At 31.4% G+C, this 18,015-nt stretch overlaps 2 protein-coding genes across 2 annotated transcripts; one reads left to right on the top strand and one right to left on the bottom strand.

Annotated features, from left to right (window-relative positions):
* The first annotated feature begins 9,729 nt into the window (after positions 1-9,729).
* On the top strand, positions 9,730-13,981 carry LOC25497843 (uncharacterized protein At1g28695). Its single transcript, XM_024770809.1, has 3 exons — positions 9,730-9,855; positions 10,301-10,612; positions 13,490-13,981. The coding sequence occupies exons 1-3, from the start codon at positions 9,730-9,732 to the stop codon at positions 13,979-13,981; spliced, it is 930 nt and encodes a 309-aa protein (XP_024626577.1).
* A 1,262-nt stretch (positions 13,982-15,243) lies between these two features.
* On the bottom strand, positions 15,244-17,671 carry LOC25497841 (30S ribosomal protein S21, chloroplastic). The gene is made up of 2 exons (XM_013592562.3): positions 17,157-17,671; positions 15,244-15,561 (listed from the first exon to the last, which is right to left on the bottom strand). The coding sequence occupies exons 1-2, from the start codon at positions 17,618-17,620 to the stop codon at positions 15,429-15,431; spliced, it is 597 nt and encodes a 198-aa protein (XP_013448016.1). The 5' UTR covers positions 17,621-17,671; the 3' UTR covers positions 15,244-15,428.
* Positions 17,672-18,015: the final 344 nt, after the last annotated feature.

Below are 18,015 nucleotides of genomic sequence, written 5' to 3'. Positions count from 1 at the left end.
CTCAAATTATAAAGGGTGGAAGTGCCTTAAATTTTATAATTTGATGCTATGAAGATACAAAACCAAAGAATCTTCAAATTACAAAGTTGAAATCTAATTCTTTTTACAACGGGTAAACGAGAAACCGCTAATATTACAGGAAATAAACATATATTAACCTGTATATCTATTTTGAGTGACACTTTATGTTGATCAAATCTCTATCAGTAAAATACAAAGTGACTTTTTTATATGGCTTATACAAATTTATTAAAGTTAATTTTTATTGTATAACTATGCTTAATTTGGTCTCCCCTTAATGCACAGTGACAATAGGATACAATACAATCATACATGAATATGAAATCTCTGATCTCATTCATTCTCATTTCTCATCTGCATGTTAGGTGTGTTAATGTCAGACAAGGAACCATATAGAGCCAGTTGTTACATGCCACGTTCCTTTCCTCAATTGTCCATTATTTATCATCTACTTCTAGTGCCTCTTCACAATCTCCAAAGGGCAATCCTTTATTGACGTGATTTTTTTTGGGTAATATTAATATTGTTCACGTGGTTCTTTTGTTGTTGATTAAATCTCAAGATTTCAGCCTATGAAGACTCAAATTATCAAACATATGATCCATTTAATTGATCTCATTTGATATACCTATATATATGTTGGAATTTCTATTTTCTAAAATATGTTTACTTAAACTAAAATAATATTTTGATTATGATATATTTAAGTTTTAACTAACTAAATAACAATATATTATATTTTCCTTATATAAGTACAAATAATAATAATATATCAATCCCTCTTTAATTTATTTAGGAAAAAATATCTTAAAATAAAACATAATCGTGCTTAGGTGGTCTCTGTTGTGAACATCTGAACTTTTTTTTTTTTGACAGGTACATATGAACTTTGAATCTTCATCAACTTATACAAGGTGGACAGGTGTTATAATATTGAAAAAGTTTAATCATTCAAATAATAATCATCCCAATAGATATGGATATACTAATAACTTTGTTTTTTATTTTCTTTATTTTTTTCGAGTGGTCAACAAATACTCAAATAAACGCGCACATATAGGGAGGGAAAAATATGATGATTCAAGTTAGTATTTGATAGCAAAATAGTATTAAAAAGGAGGGTATTGCAAGCATAGCAAGCACCTTAGTTAGAGTCCAACTTTTTCAAACATTAGACAAGATTTGAGATTCCTTTACTAGAAGACTCTCCATCAAATCGAACTTTCCTAGGAGTCTTACCTCATAACTGGATCTTCTCTACAAAGGGCGTAGCCACCAACTATGACCCTCTATGACACCCTCTACCCTAAAAGTGTTTCAAAGCGTAAAAAATTACGAGTTTTTTTTTTTGTTTGTTTCATTTTTAAAAACTCACAAAGATAAAAAAAAAATCATATAATAAACTTGTGGAATTACATAAATAAACTTGCGAATACATTGTACAAAGTTTACTCTACACATAAACACAAATGTCAACCACATAAACAATATCTAACTTATTAATAATGTAAAATAAATCTAAACTATTGTGATAGTTGCATGTTGAGCACTCATTATTTTCAGTTTCAATACTTCTTCAAGGGATATAATCGAATGATTGAGCAAGTAGCCACATGAAAACATACGAAGTAAGTCATTATTTTCAAGAATATAATCGAATGAAGTAAAACATATATTAAATACACGAAGCTGTGATAAACAATAAGAAATTGTAAGTGCATAGATTGTCACATAGCTTAGGCTTTATTTTTTATTTTTTTATTTTTTTTATTAGATATTAAAACTAGATTTAGATTTAGAATATGTGTACCTAAGTACATTATCGACGAGACTATGTTTTCAAGACATTTTTTAATTTCGAAGGGACATATACCGAATAGGGATTAAGGTCTTAAGAACATTTTTATTTTCGAAGGGACAAAAAAAAAAGAGATGAGGAGAAGAATAGCTCGTCAACACAAGCTGGAGGGAGAAGAGAGAAAGAGTTCTAGACAACTCAATAGAAACTCTTTGATGTGATTTTTGAACTGAGTGGAGTCCTCTATTTATATAGAGATTTTGAACTGTTTTGGCAAAAATTGCGGCAACAATTACTTTGATGGATAAGATCAAAATGAAACTTATCCATTAATCAGTTCAATAACACTTGTGGATAGAATTAAAAGAAACAAATCCACAAAAGTGGAGGAAACAAACTCATTGGATTTGAATGAAGGAAAGATAAGAAATTCAATTGAATTCTTATTCTTATCACAATCACCATAACCTAAATTTATGGGAAGTGATATTCATGAATAAAAATAATAATTACATTTTTTTTTTATTATTATCAAGTATTTAAAATTAAATACCGCAATTTAAACACTGATAACATGTGTGTTCTATTTTATGTGGGGCCCTCACACTCTATTTTTTTTCAATTCACACAACACTAGATCAAAGTATAATTACTTGGTGTTTAATCTTTCGATTTTCCTCCCAACTTCACACCAATGTTCCAACAATCCCTCACTTTAATTTAAAAAATGGTTTCAATAATAACGTCAAAACGTTTATATAAGATTGCTAATAAACAAAGGTGTCGCCTAAAACTTGAACCTTTGCATAGCAGATAATATTCTGATTTAACAAGAGTTGCTTACATCATTGAACTCTATCTCAGACATAGAACACAAAATATTCCTAAGGTGTATTCTAAAAGCCCGTGCGTTTATAGACTTGCACCTCTATCCAAGTTTTAACGAACGCTCTAGGTATTTTTGCCCCAAATCCCATAGGAACCAGCCTCAGTTCCACATTGGTATAGGTGAGTCTATCAAGAGTACTCCTGTAGCTATGTACTCCACTCAACATAGAGTATATATCTCATTAAAAGTTTCTATTATCTCATCCTTCTGTCACTGTAGGAATCATGCTTTCTTACTTTTATCATAGTATGTTCTATCAATTGTGACTTGTTATTACCCATTGAACCAATTTTTTGGGATCTCCAGTCACGTAGGTCGGGTTACCATCACTCGTGATCTTTAGGCATCAGTCTCATCCTATTGGATGTGTTTAGAACTTTCTTAGTTATTCCTTTCGTCAAAGGATCAATTAGTTCTTCATCAGTACATACATGATCTTCTTTAACTGTTCCTTTTGAGAGTAGCTAGCTCTCTAATCTTTTATGTGTTCGTGCCGTAATTATCGTCGCTTTCCATTGTAGTAACGATTCTCAATTTTTGTAATAGCTGCAGTAGTATCACAATGAATCAACACTTCTGGCAACAGTGTCACCGACTAAGGGTTCTCAACCAACAAGCATCTTATCAAATTGCTTCTTAACTAGTTTTCTCATCCTAGATACATTTCATAGTGGACTGAGTCAATATCATTTGTTTCAACAAACAACTCCTCCAGCGATGCTCAATGTGTAGCCATTGGTCGCTTACTACTCATACGAATGATGTTCTATTTTTATATCTTGCATCATTTAAGTACAATAAGTTACTCCTCATAATGTAATCATAGAGTCATAGTGTTCTTAAGGTACCTCATGATTCTTTCAATGTCATGGCAATGCTTCTCATACGTCTAGTAGTAAACTTGCACAAGAGTTTCACGACATCGGTAACGTCGGGTCTAATACATTTAGTGGTATACATGCGGACTGCCAATGATGCTCGCATATTCTGTTTGTCCAACTCCATCTCAAGTGTTCTTACACTTGCATCATAATATATGCTTGCAAGTTTCCAGTCAAATAATTACATTTCCTTAAGTTCTTCTCAACTTTGTGAGATTCATAAAAAAAGTTCTCTTTTCTGATCTAGTAATCTTGAAACCAAGAATTACTTCAACTTTGTCTACGTCTTTCTTATCAATGTTGTTGATAAACAATGATTTCACATAATTTTCAGTATGAATATTTGAACCAAATGTAAGCAAGTCGTCTACATATAGTCATATGATCGTGCAAATGTTATTTTCATATTGTAGTAAATACATTTGTCACTTTCATTAACTTTATTATACTCATTCGATAGCATTAGAATGCCAATTTTTTTATGTCATTCCTCATGAGTTTATTTTAGACCATACAAAGAATTGTTTAACTTACAAACCTTGTTTTGTTGTCCATGAATCACAAAACTTTCAGGTTGTTTCATATAGATTTCTTCTAGTTCACCCTTTAAAAAGGAAACTTTCAAATCCATTTGGAGTACTGTCGAGATATGAACAACGGCTTAAGGGACTAGTACCCTCATGAGTATGATTCTAGTGACTGGTGACTAGGTGTCGAAGAAATCTATATTTTTTTCTTTGCCTAAAAACTTTTTCTACAAGGTAACCCTTGTATTTAGCAAAGAACCATAAGGTTTTAGTTTCTTTTTCCAAAATTCAAATAGAACCGATTGTTTGCAACCAGGATGCAAGTCAACTAAGAGTCATGTTTCGTTAGACTCTAGAGAATCCATTTTATCGTTTATTGCTTCTTTTCAAAAGTTAGCATCCAATGAAGACAAAACTTCTTGAATGTCAAATGGATCCTCTTCCAATATACAAACCATATAATTAGATTTATATTCTTTAGCAATTATAGCTTTCTTACCTCTTTGAGGTTCTATAACATCTTATACGATGTTTAGATAACTATTTCTGATTACTGGAAAGTGATTAGATATAGTGCCCCAACTAGTTCTTAATTTTTAAAAGACAATTTATTTTTCCCCCACTAATGTCGTGCTCCCACTAGCGCTCCCTCTAGTGCCCGAACTATTATTTATTTGAAAGGGTAAATATTTACATTGCAATCAACATCTTTTATGATCCCTTTAGCATTTAGGTGATAAAATCTATATGTTTCACTATTTATAGCATACCCATTGAATACACATTCATAGGCTCTACCAGTGAGTTCAACTCTCTTGGGGTCCAGAATTCAAATATAGTCCAGACAATCCCAAATTAAAAAATAAGACAAGTTGGGTTGTCTTTTCTTCAAAAATTTCTTTAATAAGAATTTTTGTTTTTAGACTTGGGTACTCTATCTCACATAAATTTCAATTTTCGTTATAGAAAATGAACATATGAATTTTATTTTTCAAAATTCACGGTCATCAATAAATATGATAAAATATTATTTTATCATTTCTAATTTATGTGCCATCAAGTTTGCACATATCATATTTTATTAAGTTTAGAGATTCAAATTCTCTAAACACTGATTTATATGAACTTTTGATTCATTTATCCTGACTGTAAAATAAAATTTTCTAATCATATAACTTTCAAATTAAATCCAAGTTACTCAAGTTTTAAATTAAACGCTTGTTCACATAATAAATTTTGATATGACAAATATTTAAATCACAAAATTTATAACTTAAAAGAAGAATTTTAATTTTGAACATACCATCAATAAAGCAGTCTTTCCCACAATAAAAATGTTGTATACAAGTCACTCAACCTGTTCTTATAAGAACAAATCCTAAAATAATTGATCACTCGAGTTCACATATGTCCAAAAAATAGTACTCTATGTGCTCGAACAGTACGTTGGTTAAGTGAAGCAAGCACAAGATCCTTTATGTGGTACACTCATGCTCAACCTTAAAAATTTAGAACCATTGCATCATTCATATTTGTCATCGTTCAAGGTCATAGTACAAAATTTTCCAATAATTGACACCTATTTTTATCCTATTCCGATCAGCAGTTTGTTATGATAAATAAAAGCCCTTTTAAATTGTCAAGAATCAAGTGGAAAATTAAGGACGATGCAACAACACTTGTCGGTTTTATTCTCTTAACAGTTAAAGTTATTTATTCACATTGCCGTTCTGATTTTTGAAAATAGATTTCAAAATTGCATATGTGAATTATAACAAAGATCACGTCATCGTTTCAGTCGAAAGATGTATGTCAATAGCCAAATTAATCCTTATTTTTTTGAGGGACAACGAACCTCAATAAGTAATTTCTTCGATAGACATAACAGTTAAAACGTCTTAAAATTGTTGTTTTTAGATTTTCAAGCTGTTGTATTTGGATTTCCAAATTCTATTTTGAAAAAGAATATCTACCGAAGTTGTTACTAGGTTGAGTCACGACCAGGTCGCTCTCTTTAAGACGTTTTGTGGCATTGCCCAAGTTGTGCATGATAGACATCAACAACGCCGCCTCCAGGATAAAACAAACTCAACTACAACTGTGCGATTAACTACTGCACTCTAAAAAATTGTTCGAGATTTACACCCTCAAATAAGGTACTAATACCACTCTTTAATACTGAAACCACTTTAATATGGTATTGTTACCACTCTATTATGGTGCTGAGACCACTCAAATTGGTGTTACCACAACTTTAACTTTAATTTCTCCAAAATATCAATATGGCACTACGATCACTCAAATATGGTGATACCACCATTTCGACTTTTTAATTTCTCCTCAATTAGAAAAATATTGAAAGAATATTTATATACCGTTAAGATCATTCTCAATTCCGATGAGACATTATTGTTCCAAAAGGGACTATATTCTTAAAAGTACTTTTTATTCTGAAGGGGCATACATTATCGACGAAACTATGTTTTTAAGACTTTTCTTAATTCCGAAGGGACATTATACCGAATAAGGACTAAGGTCTTAAAAACACTATTATTTCCGAAGGGACAAAAAAAAGATGAGGAGAAGAATAACTCGACAACACAAGCTGGAGGGAGAAGAGAGAAAGAGTTATCGACAACTCAATAGAAACTCTTTGATGTGATTTTTGAACTAAGTGGAGTCCTCTATTTATATAGAGATTTTGTAACTATTTTAGCAAAAATTGCGGCAACAGTTACTCTGATGGATAAGATCAAAAAGGAACTTATTCATTATTTAGTTCAACAACACTTGTGGATAGGATCAAAAGAAACAAATTCACAAAAGTGGAGGAAACAAACTCGTTGGATTTGAATGAAGAAAAGATAAGAAATTCAATTGAATTCTTATTCTTATCACAACAACCATAAGCTAAATTTATGGGAAGTGATATTCACGAAAAAAAAATAATAAAACTATTTTTCTTTATCATTATCAAATATTTAAAATTAAATACCACAATTTAAACACCTGCTAATATGTGTGTTCTATTTTATATGGGACTTCCAACTTTTTTTTTTCTTTCTATTCACACAACACTAGATCAAAGTATAATTACTTGGTGTTTCCAATTTTCATCCTTACGTCACACCAATTACTTCACACCAATGTTCCAAAAATTGTTAATGTGTCTAATTTTTAAAAGTGTAAAATAATTTTGCACAATCAATAAATTAGTCAACTAATCACTACTCATACATGTGATTTTAAAAATAATTTAATGATTAAAGCCGAACTTTTTTCTTGTCCAGTAAGTGTAGGTTAATTAGTTTAATTAGTAGATACCATATGCTTTATGTGCACGAACGAAGGGTTTAAACTTTGAATTTTCTATTTCTGTACACTTCAAGTGTGTGAATCTCACCACTAGATTATGTGATTAAAAAATATCAATTATTCTTAATCATGGTATAATTGATTGACATTGTAAAATTCTTTACACTAAAAGTATATATAAATCAAATCCAAATTTTCTATTTTTATTAAAAAACTAGATTTAATTCATATCAATTCGTAAAGAAATATTTTTATATGTCATTTACTGAATTTGATACAAAAGGTTTCCATTCTCTACTAATTGATTGATAATTATTAGTAAAAAAAATAAAAACGTATTCAACCTGCTTTTTCAAAATCAAATTTTGGACATAAATATATAATTTGTCTATTTCTGCTTTAATAAAATCTCATTGATTTTAGCTTTAATGTAAAAGACTATTTTTTTCTCAACACATTGAGCTCTTTTTCAAAATCAAATTATTGTTTGCAATGAGAATAATGAGACTTTTGGGATTGGGAAATGGTGTCTATGTTTTTCCTCTCACAGCTTTCTTGATCATGCTGATGTGCTTCCTTCGAAATCACAACTATGGATCAATTAAAATGGGTGAAATGAAGGTAATTTTGCTCAAGCCTATATGATTTTTGTTAATTATCTTCAATGATGAATGCATATATACATGTACCATAGTTTTTGTTTTTATCATTTTAAGATTTTAAGCATGATTTGAATACCATATGTTGATTTGAATGGAATCGGACTGAAATATTTTAATTATAAGGTTATAAATTTGAGTATTTTTAGGGATTATAAATCTGAGTTTGTGATTGAAAGATTTTTTTTTTCCCCAAGTCAGGTAGGTTTTTCAACAAAAACTAGTCATCAATTGGACTTGTAAATAGTTCGCTAATAGAGCTAATTATAACATTAACTCATCTAGTGAAATGCACGTAGCTTCAATTTATGTAAAATCCATTTTTAAAATGTTGATGTCCACGTGCAGAAAAGAGTTTAAAGTGAGTGCCACTAACACTATTCATATAGCCTTATTTAAAATTATACTCGGCCATAAAAATATACTTCACACATTACATCGTAATGAAAAAAGGTTTTGTGTTTAAATCTAATTCTTGTTTATGGAGAAAAAGATTTGATGTTTGAATACAATGACGATACTTTACTCTTTTATTTATACCGCCGAGTATAGTGCAGATGATGGTTTGTGCGTAAGATGTACAAATGTTATTAATATCAAGTATTGAGGTTGATTCCGATTGTTAAAAAAAGAAAATTAATTATATAAAAGGTTAAATATAATTTTATCTTTATAAATATATCAACTTTTTATTTTAATACCTATAAAATAATTTGGCTTAATTGCACTTTTGGACCCCTATCTTTCCAAAAGTTGCGATTATGACCCCCTAACTAATTTAAATACAAACAGCCCCCTATGTTTTGATTTTTTGGCAGTTTTGGACCCCCAGTCCATTAGTGAGGTGCCACGTGTGTTATTTAAGGGGCCACGTGGCACCTCACTAATGGACTGGGGGTCCAATACTGCCAAAGAATCAAAACATAGGGGGCTGTTTTGTATTTAAATTAGTTAGGAGGCCATAACCGCAACTTTTAGAAAGATAAGGGTCTAAAAGTGCAATTAAGCCAAATAATTTCTTTAAGATGTGGGCTAGTCAAAGAGGAATAAAAGTTATTAAAAAGTCATGCATTTTGACCAGAAAAGAGTTATTAACAAAATAATGTCTAAATACACTGGATTGCACATTAAATCAAAATCAAAGTCACATGAATTACCCTTAATCACCTTCAACAAATAACTATAATTCAAAATAAAAAAATGATGACATTCTAAAGAGAAAAAGTAAAAAGGAACAAAGTACAAATAATAATAATAATTATAATGATGATGATGATGATGATCCATCAATTTTATTTTTTTAATAATAAAGTCAAAAACACCAATAACACTCCAACGGTAATTAACTACCCCTGACTTATAACTAGAAAACCGACGGTAATAACAATAATTTTTGCTAGAGAATTTGTTGGATATATAAAATGAGTTATTTTTCTTTCGATTATATTTTCTCCACCTACAAGAATCATGTTCAAACATGTCATAAAACTAGTAAATATTGATTCCTTGCATAATAAATAAGAGTAAACATTAGTAGTAATTATTTTGATATACTCCCTAATTAACATCTTTTCTTTTCTTTTCCTATCAGTATGCTTCAGAAAAACAAGAATTGATTCAAGTGCTGAGGAGAGCAACCATGGCAGACAGAACAATTGTTCTAACCATGGTAGATGAATCACATGCAAGGCCAGGATCTTTGCTTGAAGTTTTACTACAAAGCTTCAAATCTGGTCTAGACACTCAAAGATTTTTGAATCACTTGGTTATCATAACTATGGACCCCCAAGCTTTTGAATATTGCAGATTGTTGCATCCACATTGCATCCATCCCTCGACTTTCGAACCTTATTTTTCCACCAAAAGACAATTTATCACAAGCCCAGATCACAATGTATTCAGTTGGAGAAGAAATAATGTTTTGATAGATGTCATTGAATTGGGCTACCACATAATTTTTACGGTATGGATTCTAATCGAATAAATGATCATTTTGGTCCATAAATTATTAAGGTGTTAACATTTTATAAACTACATTGACCAATGTTATACACATTCGATAATGAAATTAACTAACGAAAGACAAATTTAGATATGATTTTCTAATTTGTATACATTCAAAAAACTATTTTGACAACGCTTCAAACATTTATGGGATCAGAATGACCATTTACTCGTTGAAATTGCATGTGAATTTTACTTTGCTGCAGGATACAGATGTTCTTTGGCTTAGAAGTCCACTGGAGAAATTCGATAAATTGTATGAACTAAGTATTTCATGCAATTTCTCAAGTGCTGAAGAAAGAGCACATTCCATGCAAGAAGGAGGAATCTTCTTCATGAAAGCAAATGATGAAGCCTTGGAATTCATGAAGCATTGGAGATTGAAGAAATTTTTGTATACAAGCTCAAATGTTGAAGAATCCTTGTGTGCAACTGTTTCAAAAAATCAAGATATAGCTGAATCATATGGCTTCTTTGTTAATGAAATGGATACAAATCACTTTGGTGGATTTTGTCAGGTAAATAATCATATGTTCGAAACAGCTTATACCATCCATGCTAACTGCTGTGAAGATCTCAGAAGCAAAGTTCATGACATGAAGATTGTTCTACAAGATTGGATCCGGTTTCGAAATGGCGTGCAGAAGAACAATGCAACAGAAAAAGTGGCTTTGAGGTGGCCACAGAAGTGCATTGGATGAAGATACAGCTCTCAAGTTTTCACAGAGAATTCATATTAAGATAAACATAGCAACAAAGCAGTTAAACTTAGACCATTGGCTAAAACCATGAACAAAACTATACTTTCATTGCCTTTCTATTTACTTAATCCCCGTTTGGATTGGCTTCGTTTTGAGCTTATGAAAAATAGTTTATGCAAATAAATAAGATATTGTCCCTGCGTATATTATGTACTGCTCCTAGCAATTGAGGTAAGCTCATGGGAACTGAAGATTTTTATGTAAAGTAAAAGTTAATGACTTAATTTAATTTAGATTGATACCGTAAACAATATTTTTGTGTATATGAACAAAAAAAATGGGACTAATTACGTGTATATTAATTGAATCTAAATATTTTTTCAACATTTTTAAATTTAATTCATAAACATTTCTGCTCCTCTGGTCTCAACTATAAACACTTTTTTATTTGTTAGATTCGTTAAATCAATGATATATATGATTTATAAATGATAACTTTTTTTTGTTGACAAAATCTTATAAATAATTTATTCAATGAATTTATAAAGTGAAAAATTGCTTAAAATTGAAACCAGAGGAAATAGTTTTTATTTGGGACAAAATAAATCCTTGTATAGAATTTTGACGTTGTCGATATTTTTCTTATGTCACTTAATGAATTTGAAATAAACGGTTTCCATTTTTCCTATTTAAAATTGATACGATATGCTTTTATAGTCAATCCCTACTACTATAGACATAAATACATTTTTTTTTTGAAGGAATAGACATAAATATATAATTTGTCTTTTTCTATTTTTATAAGATTGGATTGATTCTAGCTTTAATGTAAATGACTCATTTTCTCTAACACTTTGACCTATTTTTGAATAGCACTTAAACACAAAACTTAACTTTTCAAGTGAGGCCCTAAATTATTATTATTATTTGCAATGAGAAGAATGAGACCTTTGGGATTGAGAAACTTTGTATATGTTCTTCCTCTCACAGCTTTCTTGATTGTGTTCATGTGCTTCCTTCGGTTACACTATCATGGACCAGTTAAAATGGCTCAAACGAAGGTAATTACACTCAAACTTAGATCATTTTTACGTAAAATTTGTGGGTTCATTTTTATTTGGTTTCTGTTGATTAGCATCAGTGGGAGTGCTTTGTGAATTCAAGCAAGCATATTTTTTTATCATTTGAAACTTTTAAGTATGATATGAATACCATATTTTTTTTAGATGTTGAAATACGATATATGAGACCTATTTTTAAAATGGACCGACTATCAAAATGGTGGGACGCAACATACACTCTATCTTTTTTTTTAGAGGACATGCACTCTATCTAATGAGTGTTCGAAAGAGTGTTATATTTAGTCCGAGTATTCACAACATTACTCATATTTCACACATTATGTTGTAACAAAAACCGGTTAGATGTTTAAATCTAACTCTTGTCTATAGAAAAAAAAGGTTGTGTAGGTGTTTGAATATAATAGAGATGCTTTACTTTATAAGTTATATTCCAAGTTTAGTGCAAGTAGTAGATGCCTATGGTTTATCACTTTAATTTATGAGTTATAAGTTTTGGGTACAAAGTTTGATTCCAATGATAAATTGTAACATAGAGCTTTGAAAGTATATATAAATAATGGATTTGATTTCTTTTAAGGTTATTATTTTTTCCATCGTATGACTTTCTCGCACGTCTTATTAAGATTTTAAAATCCGAAAATTTTAACGTGTTTTTGAAGGTTTTATGGGGTTTTTATGTGGTCGGATTCTAAAATCCAAACTGCATAGGACGCGTGAGAAACTTATAGATGAAAAAAGAAACATTGTTTTTTTAAGTGTATTAGCCAAAGGAGAAATGTTTTTTAGATTGTTTTTTTTAAGTTGTATTTAAAACATTATTAATACTCAAAAGACACATAATTATATAAACTTGTCATAAGGCTAGTAATCAATTTCTTGCATAATAAATAAGGTAACTATTACTAATTGTTTTTGAGATACTCCCAAGTTAACTTCTTTTCTTTTTCCTATCAGCATCCTTCAGAAAAACAAGAACTGATTCAAGTACTGAGGAAAGCAACCATGTCAGACAGAACAATTATCCTAACAATGGTAGATGAATCACATGCAAGGCCAGGATCATTGCTTGAAGTTTTACTACAAAGCTTCAAATCTGGCCAAGATACTCAAAGATTTTTGAATCACTTGGTTATCATAACTATGGACCCCCAAGCTTTTGAATATTGCAGGTTCTTGCATCCTCATTGCATCCATCCCTCAACTTTTGAACCTTATTTTTCAACCAAAAGACAATCTATCACTAGCCCAGATCACAGTGTATTCAGTTGGAGAAGAAATAATGTTTTGATTGATGTGATTGAATTGGGTTACAACATAATTTTTACGGTATGCATTCTAATAAGTTTTAATCGAGTAATTGTCGTTTTTGAAATCACAAAGGCATTCTCAAGTGTATTTTTCGTTAGTAATTTTATAAACTAAATCGACTAATTGCATACAAATTCAATAACTAAACTATCTAACGAAAGACATTTAAATAACATTTTGTATTTTTTTATACAATCGGAGACTTTTTCGAAGACTCACATTTAAGAATCAGAATGACTATTTACTTTTTGGAATCAGAAGATCATAGTTTATAAATCAATATGTGACGTTTGCTTTGCTGCAGGATACAGATGTACTTTGGCTTAGAAGTCCACTGGAGAACTTTGATCCTTCGTATGAACTAAGTATTTCATGCAATTTCTCAAGTGATGGAGAAAGAACATATTCTATGGAAGGGGGGATCTTCTTCATGAAAGCAAATGCAGCAGCCTTGGAATTCTTAAAGCACTGGAAATTGAGCATGTTTTTGTATCTAAGACCAAATGCTGAAGAATCCTTGTGCGAAACTATAACGCAAAATGTAGACATAGCTGACGCGTATGGCGTCCGTGTTCATCACATAGATAGAAATCAGTTTGGCGGATTCTGTCAGCTTAATAACGATATGTTTGAAACAGTGTATACCATCCATGCTAACTGTTGTGATGATCTCACAAGCAAAGTTCATGACATGACGATTGTTCTAGATGATTGGATCCGCTTTAGAAAACGTGTGAAAAACAACAATGCAACAGAAAAAATGACTTTGAGGTGGCCACAGAAGTGCATAGGATGAAGATATACATAGAAGAACAAACAGATCTTAAGTTTTCACAGACAATTCATGTTAAGAAAAACAGCTTGCAGATTTCTTTTTATCTGAACAAGAAGGTTTCACTTTTAGTTCAACTCAATTAAATGTAAACCATCCTTTGGTGAAAAATGCTAAGCATATGGTTTGATACTTTGTAATAGGATAGCTGGGAAAAGGAAATATTATATTTGGTATACTAAGTTTAAATATTTTTAGTTTGGAACACTATTATTTGCACTTAGATATTAGAAGTAATGAAATCTCCCACCAATCAATCTAGTCACTAGAGTTTATACTTGAGACTTTTTCAGAACAAACTGATGAGCTTACATCCAATTTTTCAGCACAGCTACAAATTACTTAAACTTAAGCCAATGGTTCAATCATGAACAAAGAAATTTGGTTCCTAATTCTTTTTGGTTCTTAATTCTTAATCCATAGCTTCAGTAATTTTTTTTTACTACATGTCTAAAACTATAGTTTCATACCATGTTCCTGCTTTTTCATGACACTTAATCCTAGCATGACAACTCGGTCTATCACTTGTATCATTTAGTCTAGTTTAAAATTCTAATCTAACGAGGTCAAGGATTTCAGTAACGACAAAGGAGAAGAAAACATTTCCGATAATTAGTATCAAATGACAGTATGATAAAAAATGCATCTTCAGCACAAAAGGTTGAAAAAGCCAAACATGAAAAAAGACCATATATATGAAAAAGTAACTGAAAAACGGTTGAGAAGTTAATCACTATAGAAATAAACATTATTTACACTTAACGGTGTCGCCTGATGGGACATACTCCCAAGTCCAAAGAAAAGAAAAAATTAAAACCAGTGTTGTGAAAAGGAGGATGACAGGGCTGGTTTTTGGACAACTGCCGTAGCCAAATTATGAAAGGATGCCGTCCATGACGACACTATAGGCCGCAATGGCATGATTATATGGCAATTTTTTGGTCTTTTGCCATATTCCGTCATCCGCCATCGATAACGTGGCTGTTGTCTTTTCAGACAACTGCAGACTGTATGAACAAGCTATCCTCTCTCATTTGGGGATCCTCTATACAACAAGAATATTTCATCATCCAACGAAGACTGATTTTTTATTATCACATAAATTAACCTTGATTCATAACTCGTACATGACAGGTAAATTCAACATAATAGGAGATTTAAATTGATGCAAGAGGGGAGGGAAAAAAAACTGCCGAAAGACTCCAGAGAATCGAGGGCAGATCAAATTTTCAATGCACAAATGAACATATTGTATTAATATAAATATCATTCTCAAATGAAATGTATGTTGAAAAATACAATAATTAAGTCTAAGGAATTGATTTCAGTTTCACGTTATAGAATCTACATGCAGACAAAGCCTCTCACAGTAAAATGTGAAGAATCATACTGAATGTGGGGAATTGTGCAGTCAAAAATTTAGTACATCCTCTTCAGGTAGATCCCAGTTATCATCATCCTCTTCCTTCTTGGGTCTTGGATCATCTTCCATGTAGTTGTTGTACGATCCTCTTGATGAGTTCCCCCCTTCTCCCATAGGGCGCCTGAAAATGATGCAAGACACACAGGTATCAAATTATCTTTGTCAAAGGAAAAGAAGGGGAGGCATGGCCATGTCATGACAACCCAACCGGAGGTTTTAAATAAAGGTCCGCGACCGCAAGCTGAGACGCCATAAAACAGTTTTCCGTGTTGCCAAAACCGCAACAAAACTGCAATTGAGGTCACATCAATGGCATTTGACCGTGATTCTCCACAATATCAAGAAGCATGATGAAACTGTTACTACAACTGCTGTTTAAACCTCTGACCCCAACCTATTATTTTACTTATATATATGCCTTTTTCTATATTTATTTGATAACCCCAACAAAATAAATTAAACAACAATATGTACTAAAAGTTAAAATGAAGAAAATGAAAAACTCTCTTCATGTAATATATTTGGTCCCCTGAAACTACCTTCATAGTAGTTCTTGGTATTTATCTAACCAGAAGAACACATTCACATAGGAATGTCTCAAAGTTTATGTTTCAACTTATGGTGGTAAAACTTTCACATAATCAATATTTCATACCATAAGAAGGTACATTTGGAAGAGGGTGTAGAGTTTATTTGGATTTATCTAAACTCCCCAGTCAAAAATCAAAACACCATAAGATTCTCCTACTTCCATCATCTTGACTTTGAACTCCAACAAACATGAGAATGATGGACCATATTACGCTAAAAACCTTTACCTAACATGAAAGTGATACAAGTAGCAGATACTTGGGTTGATTTTTGACAAGTCCATACGGAAAACACACATCAGGAGAGGTTGATTCCTTAAATGGATCTCAACTACCACAACGGATTAGTTAATGCAGTTGCGTGCTAGTGGTGGTACCTTTGCCTACCAAATGTTATTTGAATAACAGTTTAGAACACCTAAATTTGACAACTTTATAAACGGTTAACACAATTCACACTCATGGTTAGTGATGTGTTGGACTTGGTTAATAGATACATCTACAAAACCCCATTATCCACGAATTTGATTATAATTAACCACAATTCACATGTGTTCAAATCTACCTGTAGCTGGAGCACTTGAAATAGTGTATAATCACTCAAATTCATGGTATTGAAATTCAATCAAAGGTTAATGAGTTATCCAATCTAGAATCCACTCAATAAAGATTGTGAATATTCAATATTCACTATTTAATTTGTGGTGTCAATTAACCTAATACTAACCCAAGAATACTCGAATGAGATGGTAAAGAATCTCTTTCGGTTTAACCAAGGGTCTTAAGTTCAAATTTAGTTCCGAGAATGCATCAGTGTTAAATCTCTCGAGTTAGAGTTTTGTCACTCATTACAGTCATATCTGGCTTGAGGGACTATTAGTGTATGCAGTTGCAACCAGAGATACCCGGGTCACACAAAAAAAGATATTAAATGAAGCACGAACACTCTTCGAATAGACGTGTCCTGATAGAACAACGGATCCATATAATTACACTGAATTATATGATTTTCTTATATTATTAACAGTGTCGGCCTGCCAGTATCCGTGTCGTGCACAAATTATCCAAACAGGTAACAAAAACAAAAACAAAAACAAGAAAACATGAAATTCCCGTAATAACATACCTAGCAAACTTGTTCCTACGATTACGCTTAGCAGCATCACGAACTCTTCTTTTCTTCTCATCCTGTGGATTCTCAAAACGCTTTCTTCTCTTACACTCTTGAATAATACCAGCACTGAAAACCTCTCTACGAAACCTATTAAGAAACCTCTCTTCAGGCTCATCATCTTCAACAATAATTTGAACATTGTAAGGTGATGCTGAGAACACAGTGTTTGATGTTGAGAAACTTGAAGACATATCTTGTGGTGGTTCTGGTGAAGAAGATGATGAAGATGTGATTGATGATGATGATGTGATTGATGATGAAGAGGTTTCATTGCGGCTTAGAACAAGTGGTATGAACTTGTTGTTACGGTTTTGATGAGAGGGAAATGGAGAGAGAAGAGAGGGTGGTTGTTGTGGTGACTTTGTTGGTGGTGATGGGAATGAGAAGAAGTTGGAGAAGGAAGTTGAGAGAGCCATTGATGAATGATGTTGATGAAAATGATAAGATTGTGGAATTTATTTTATCATATAGACATAATAATATAAAAAATATATATATTAAATTTACTCTTTATTTTTGGGCTCTATAAATTGATGAGCTTGTGAGTTTCTATGCTTTATACACCCCCCAAACTGCCAAACCATTTTTTCAGTCTTAATTATAACTTGCAAGTCATCTTAGTTGCAAGTTTGGGTTTGCTCATTCATCTATCTTTTTATTCAACACACAATTTTTAAGATAATTTTATTATATTTGGTTTTTTTTACAAGTTTTTTGTGGGTATTTGTAAGAATTTATTTTTTATAGAATTATTTATAAAAAATCGTCACCCAATCCAAAATAAAAATCGTATGTTGTTCAATTATGTTTA

The sequence above is a fragment of the Medicago truncatula genome, chromosome 7 (assembly GCF_003473485.1).
Source record: "Medicago truncatula cultivar Jemalong A17 chromosome 7, MtrunA17r5.0-ANR, whole genome shotgun sequence".
NCBI lineage: Eukaryota > Viridiplantae > Streptophyta > Magnoliopsida > Fabales > Fabaceae > Medicago > Medicago truncatula.
This window is presented reverse-complemented; position numbering and strand designations above follow the sequence as displayed.

Excerpts from the sequence above, each read along its gene's own strand:
- LOC25497843 (XM_024770809.1), top strand. The coding sequence starts at position 9,730 with ATGGCAGACAGAACAATTGTTCTAACCATGGTAGATGAATCACATGCA. Across the intron at positions 9,856-10,300 it reads AAAGATTTTTGAATCACTTG|GATACAGATGTTCTTTGGCT; the intron begins GTTATCATAACT and ends ACTTTGCTGCAG. Across the intron at positions 10,613-13,489 it reads ACTTTGGTGGATTTTGTCAG|GATACAGATGTACTTTGGCT; the intron begins GTAAATAATCAT and ends GCTTTGCTGCAG.
- LOC25497841 (XM_013592562.3), bottom strand. The coding sequence starts at position 17,620 with ATGGCTCTCTCAACTTCCTTCTCCAACTTCTTCTCATTCCCATCACCA. Across the intron at positions 15,562-17,156 it reads CGTAGGAACAAGTTTGCTAG|GCGCCCTATGGGAGAAGGGG; the intron begins GTATGTTATTAC and ends CATCATTTTCAG.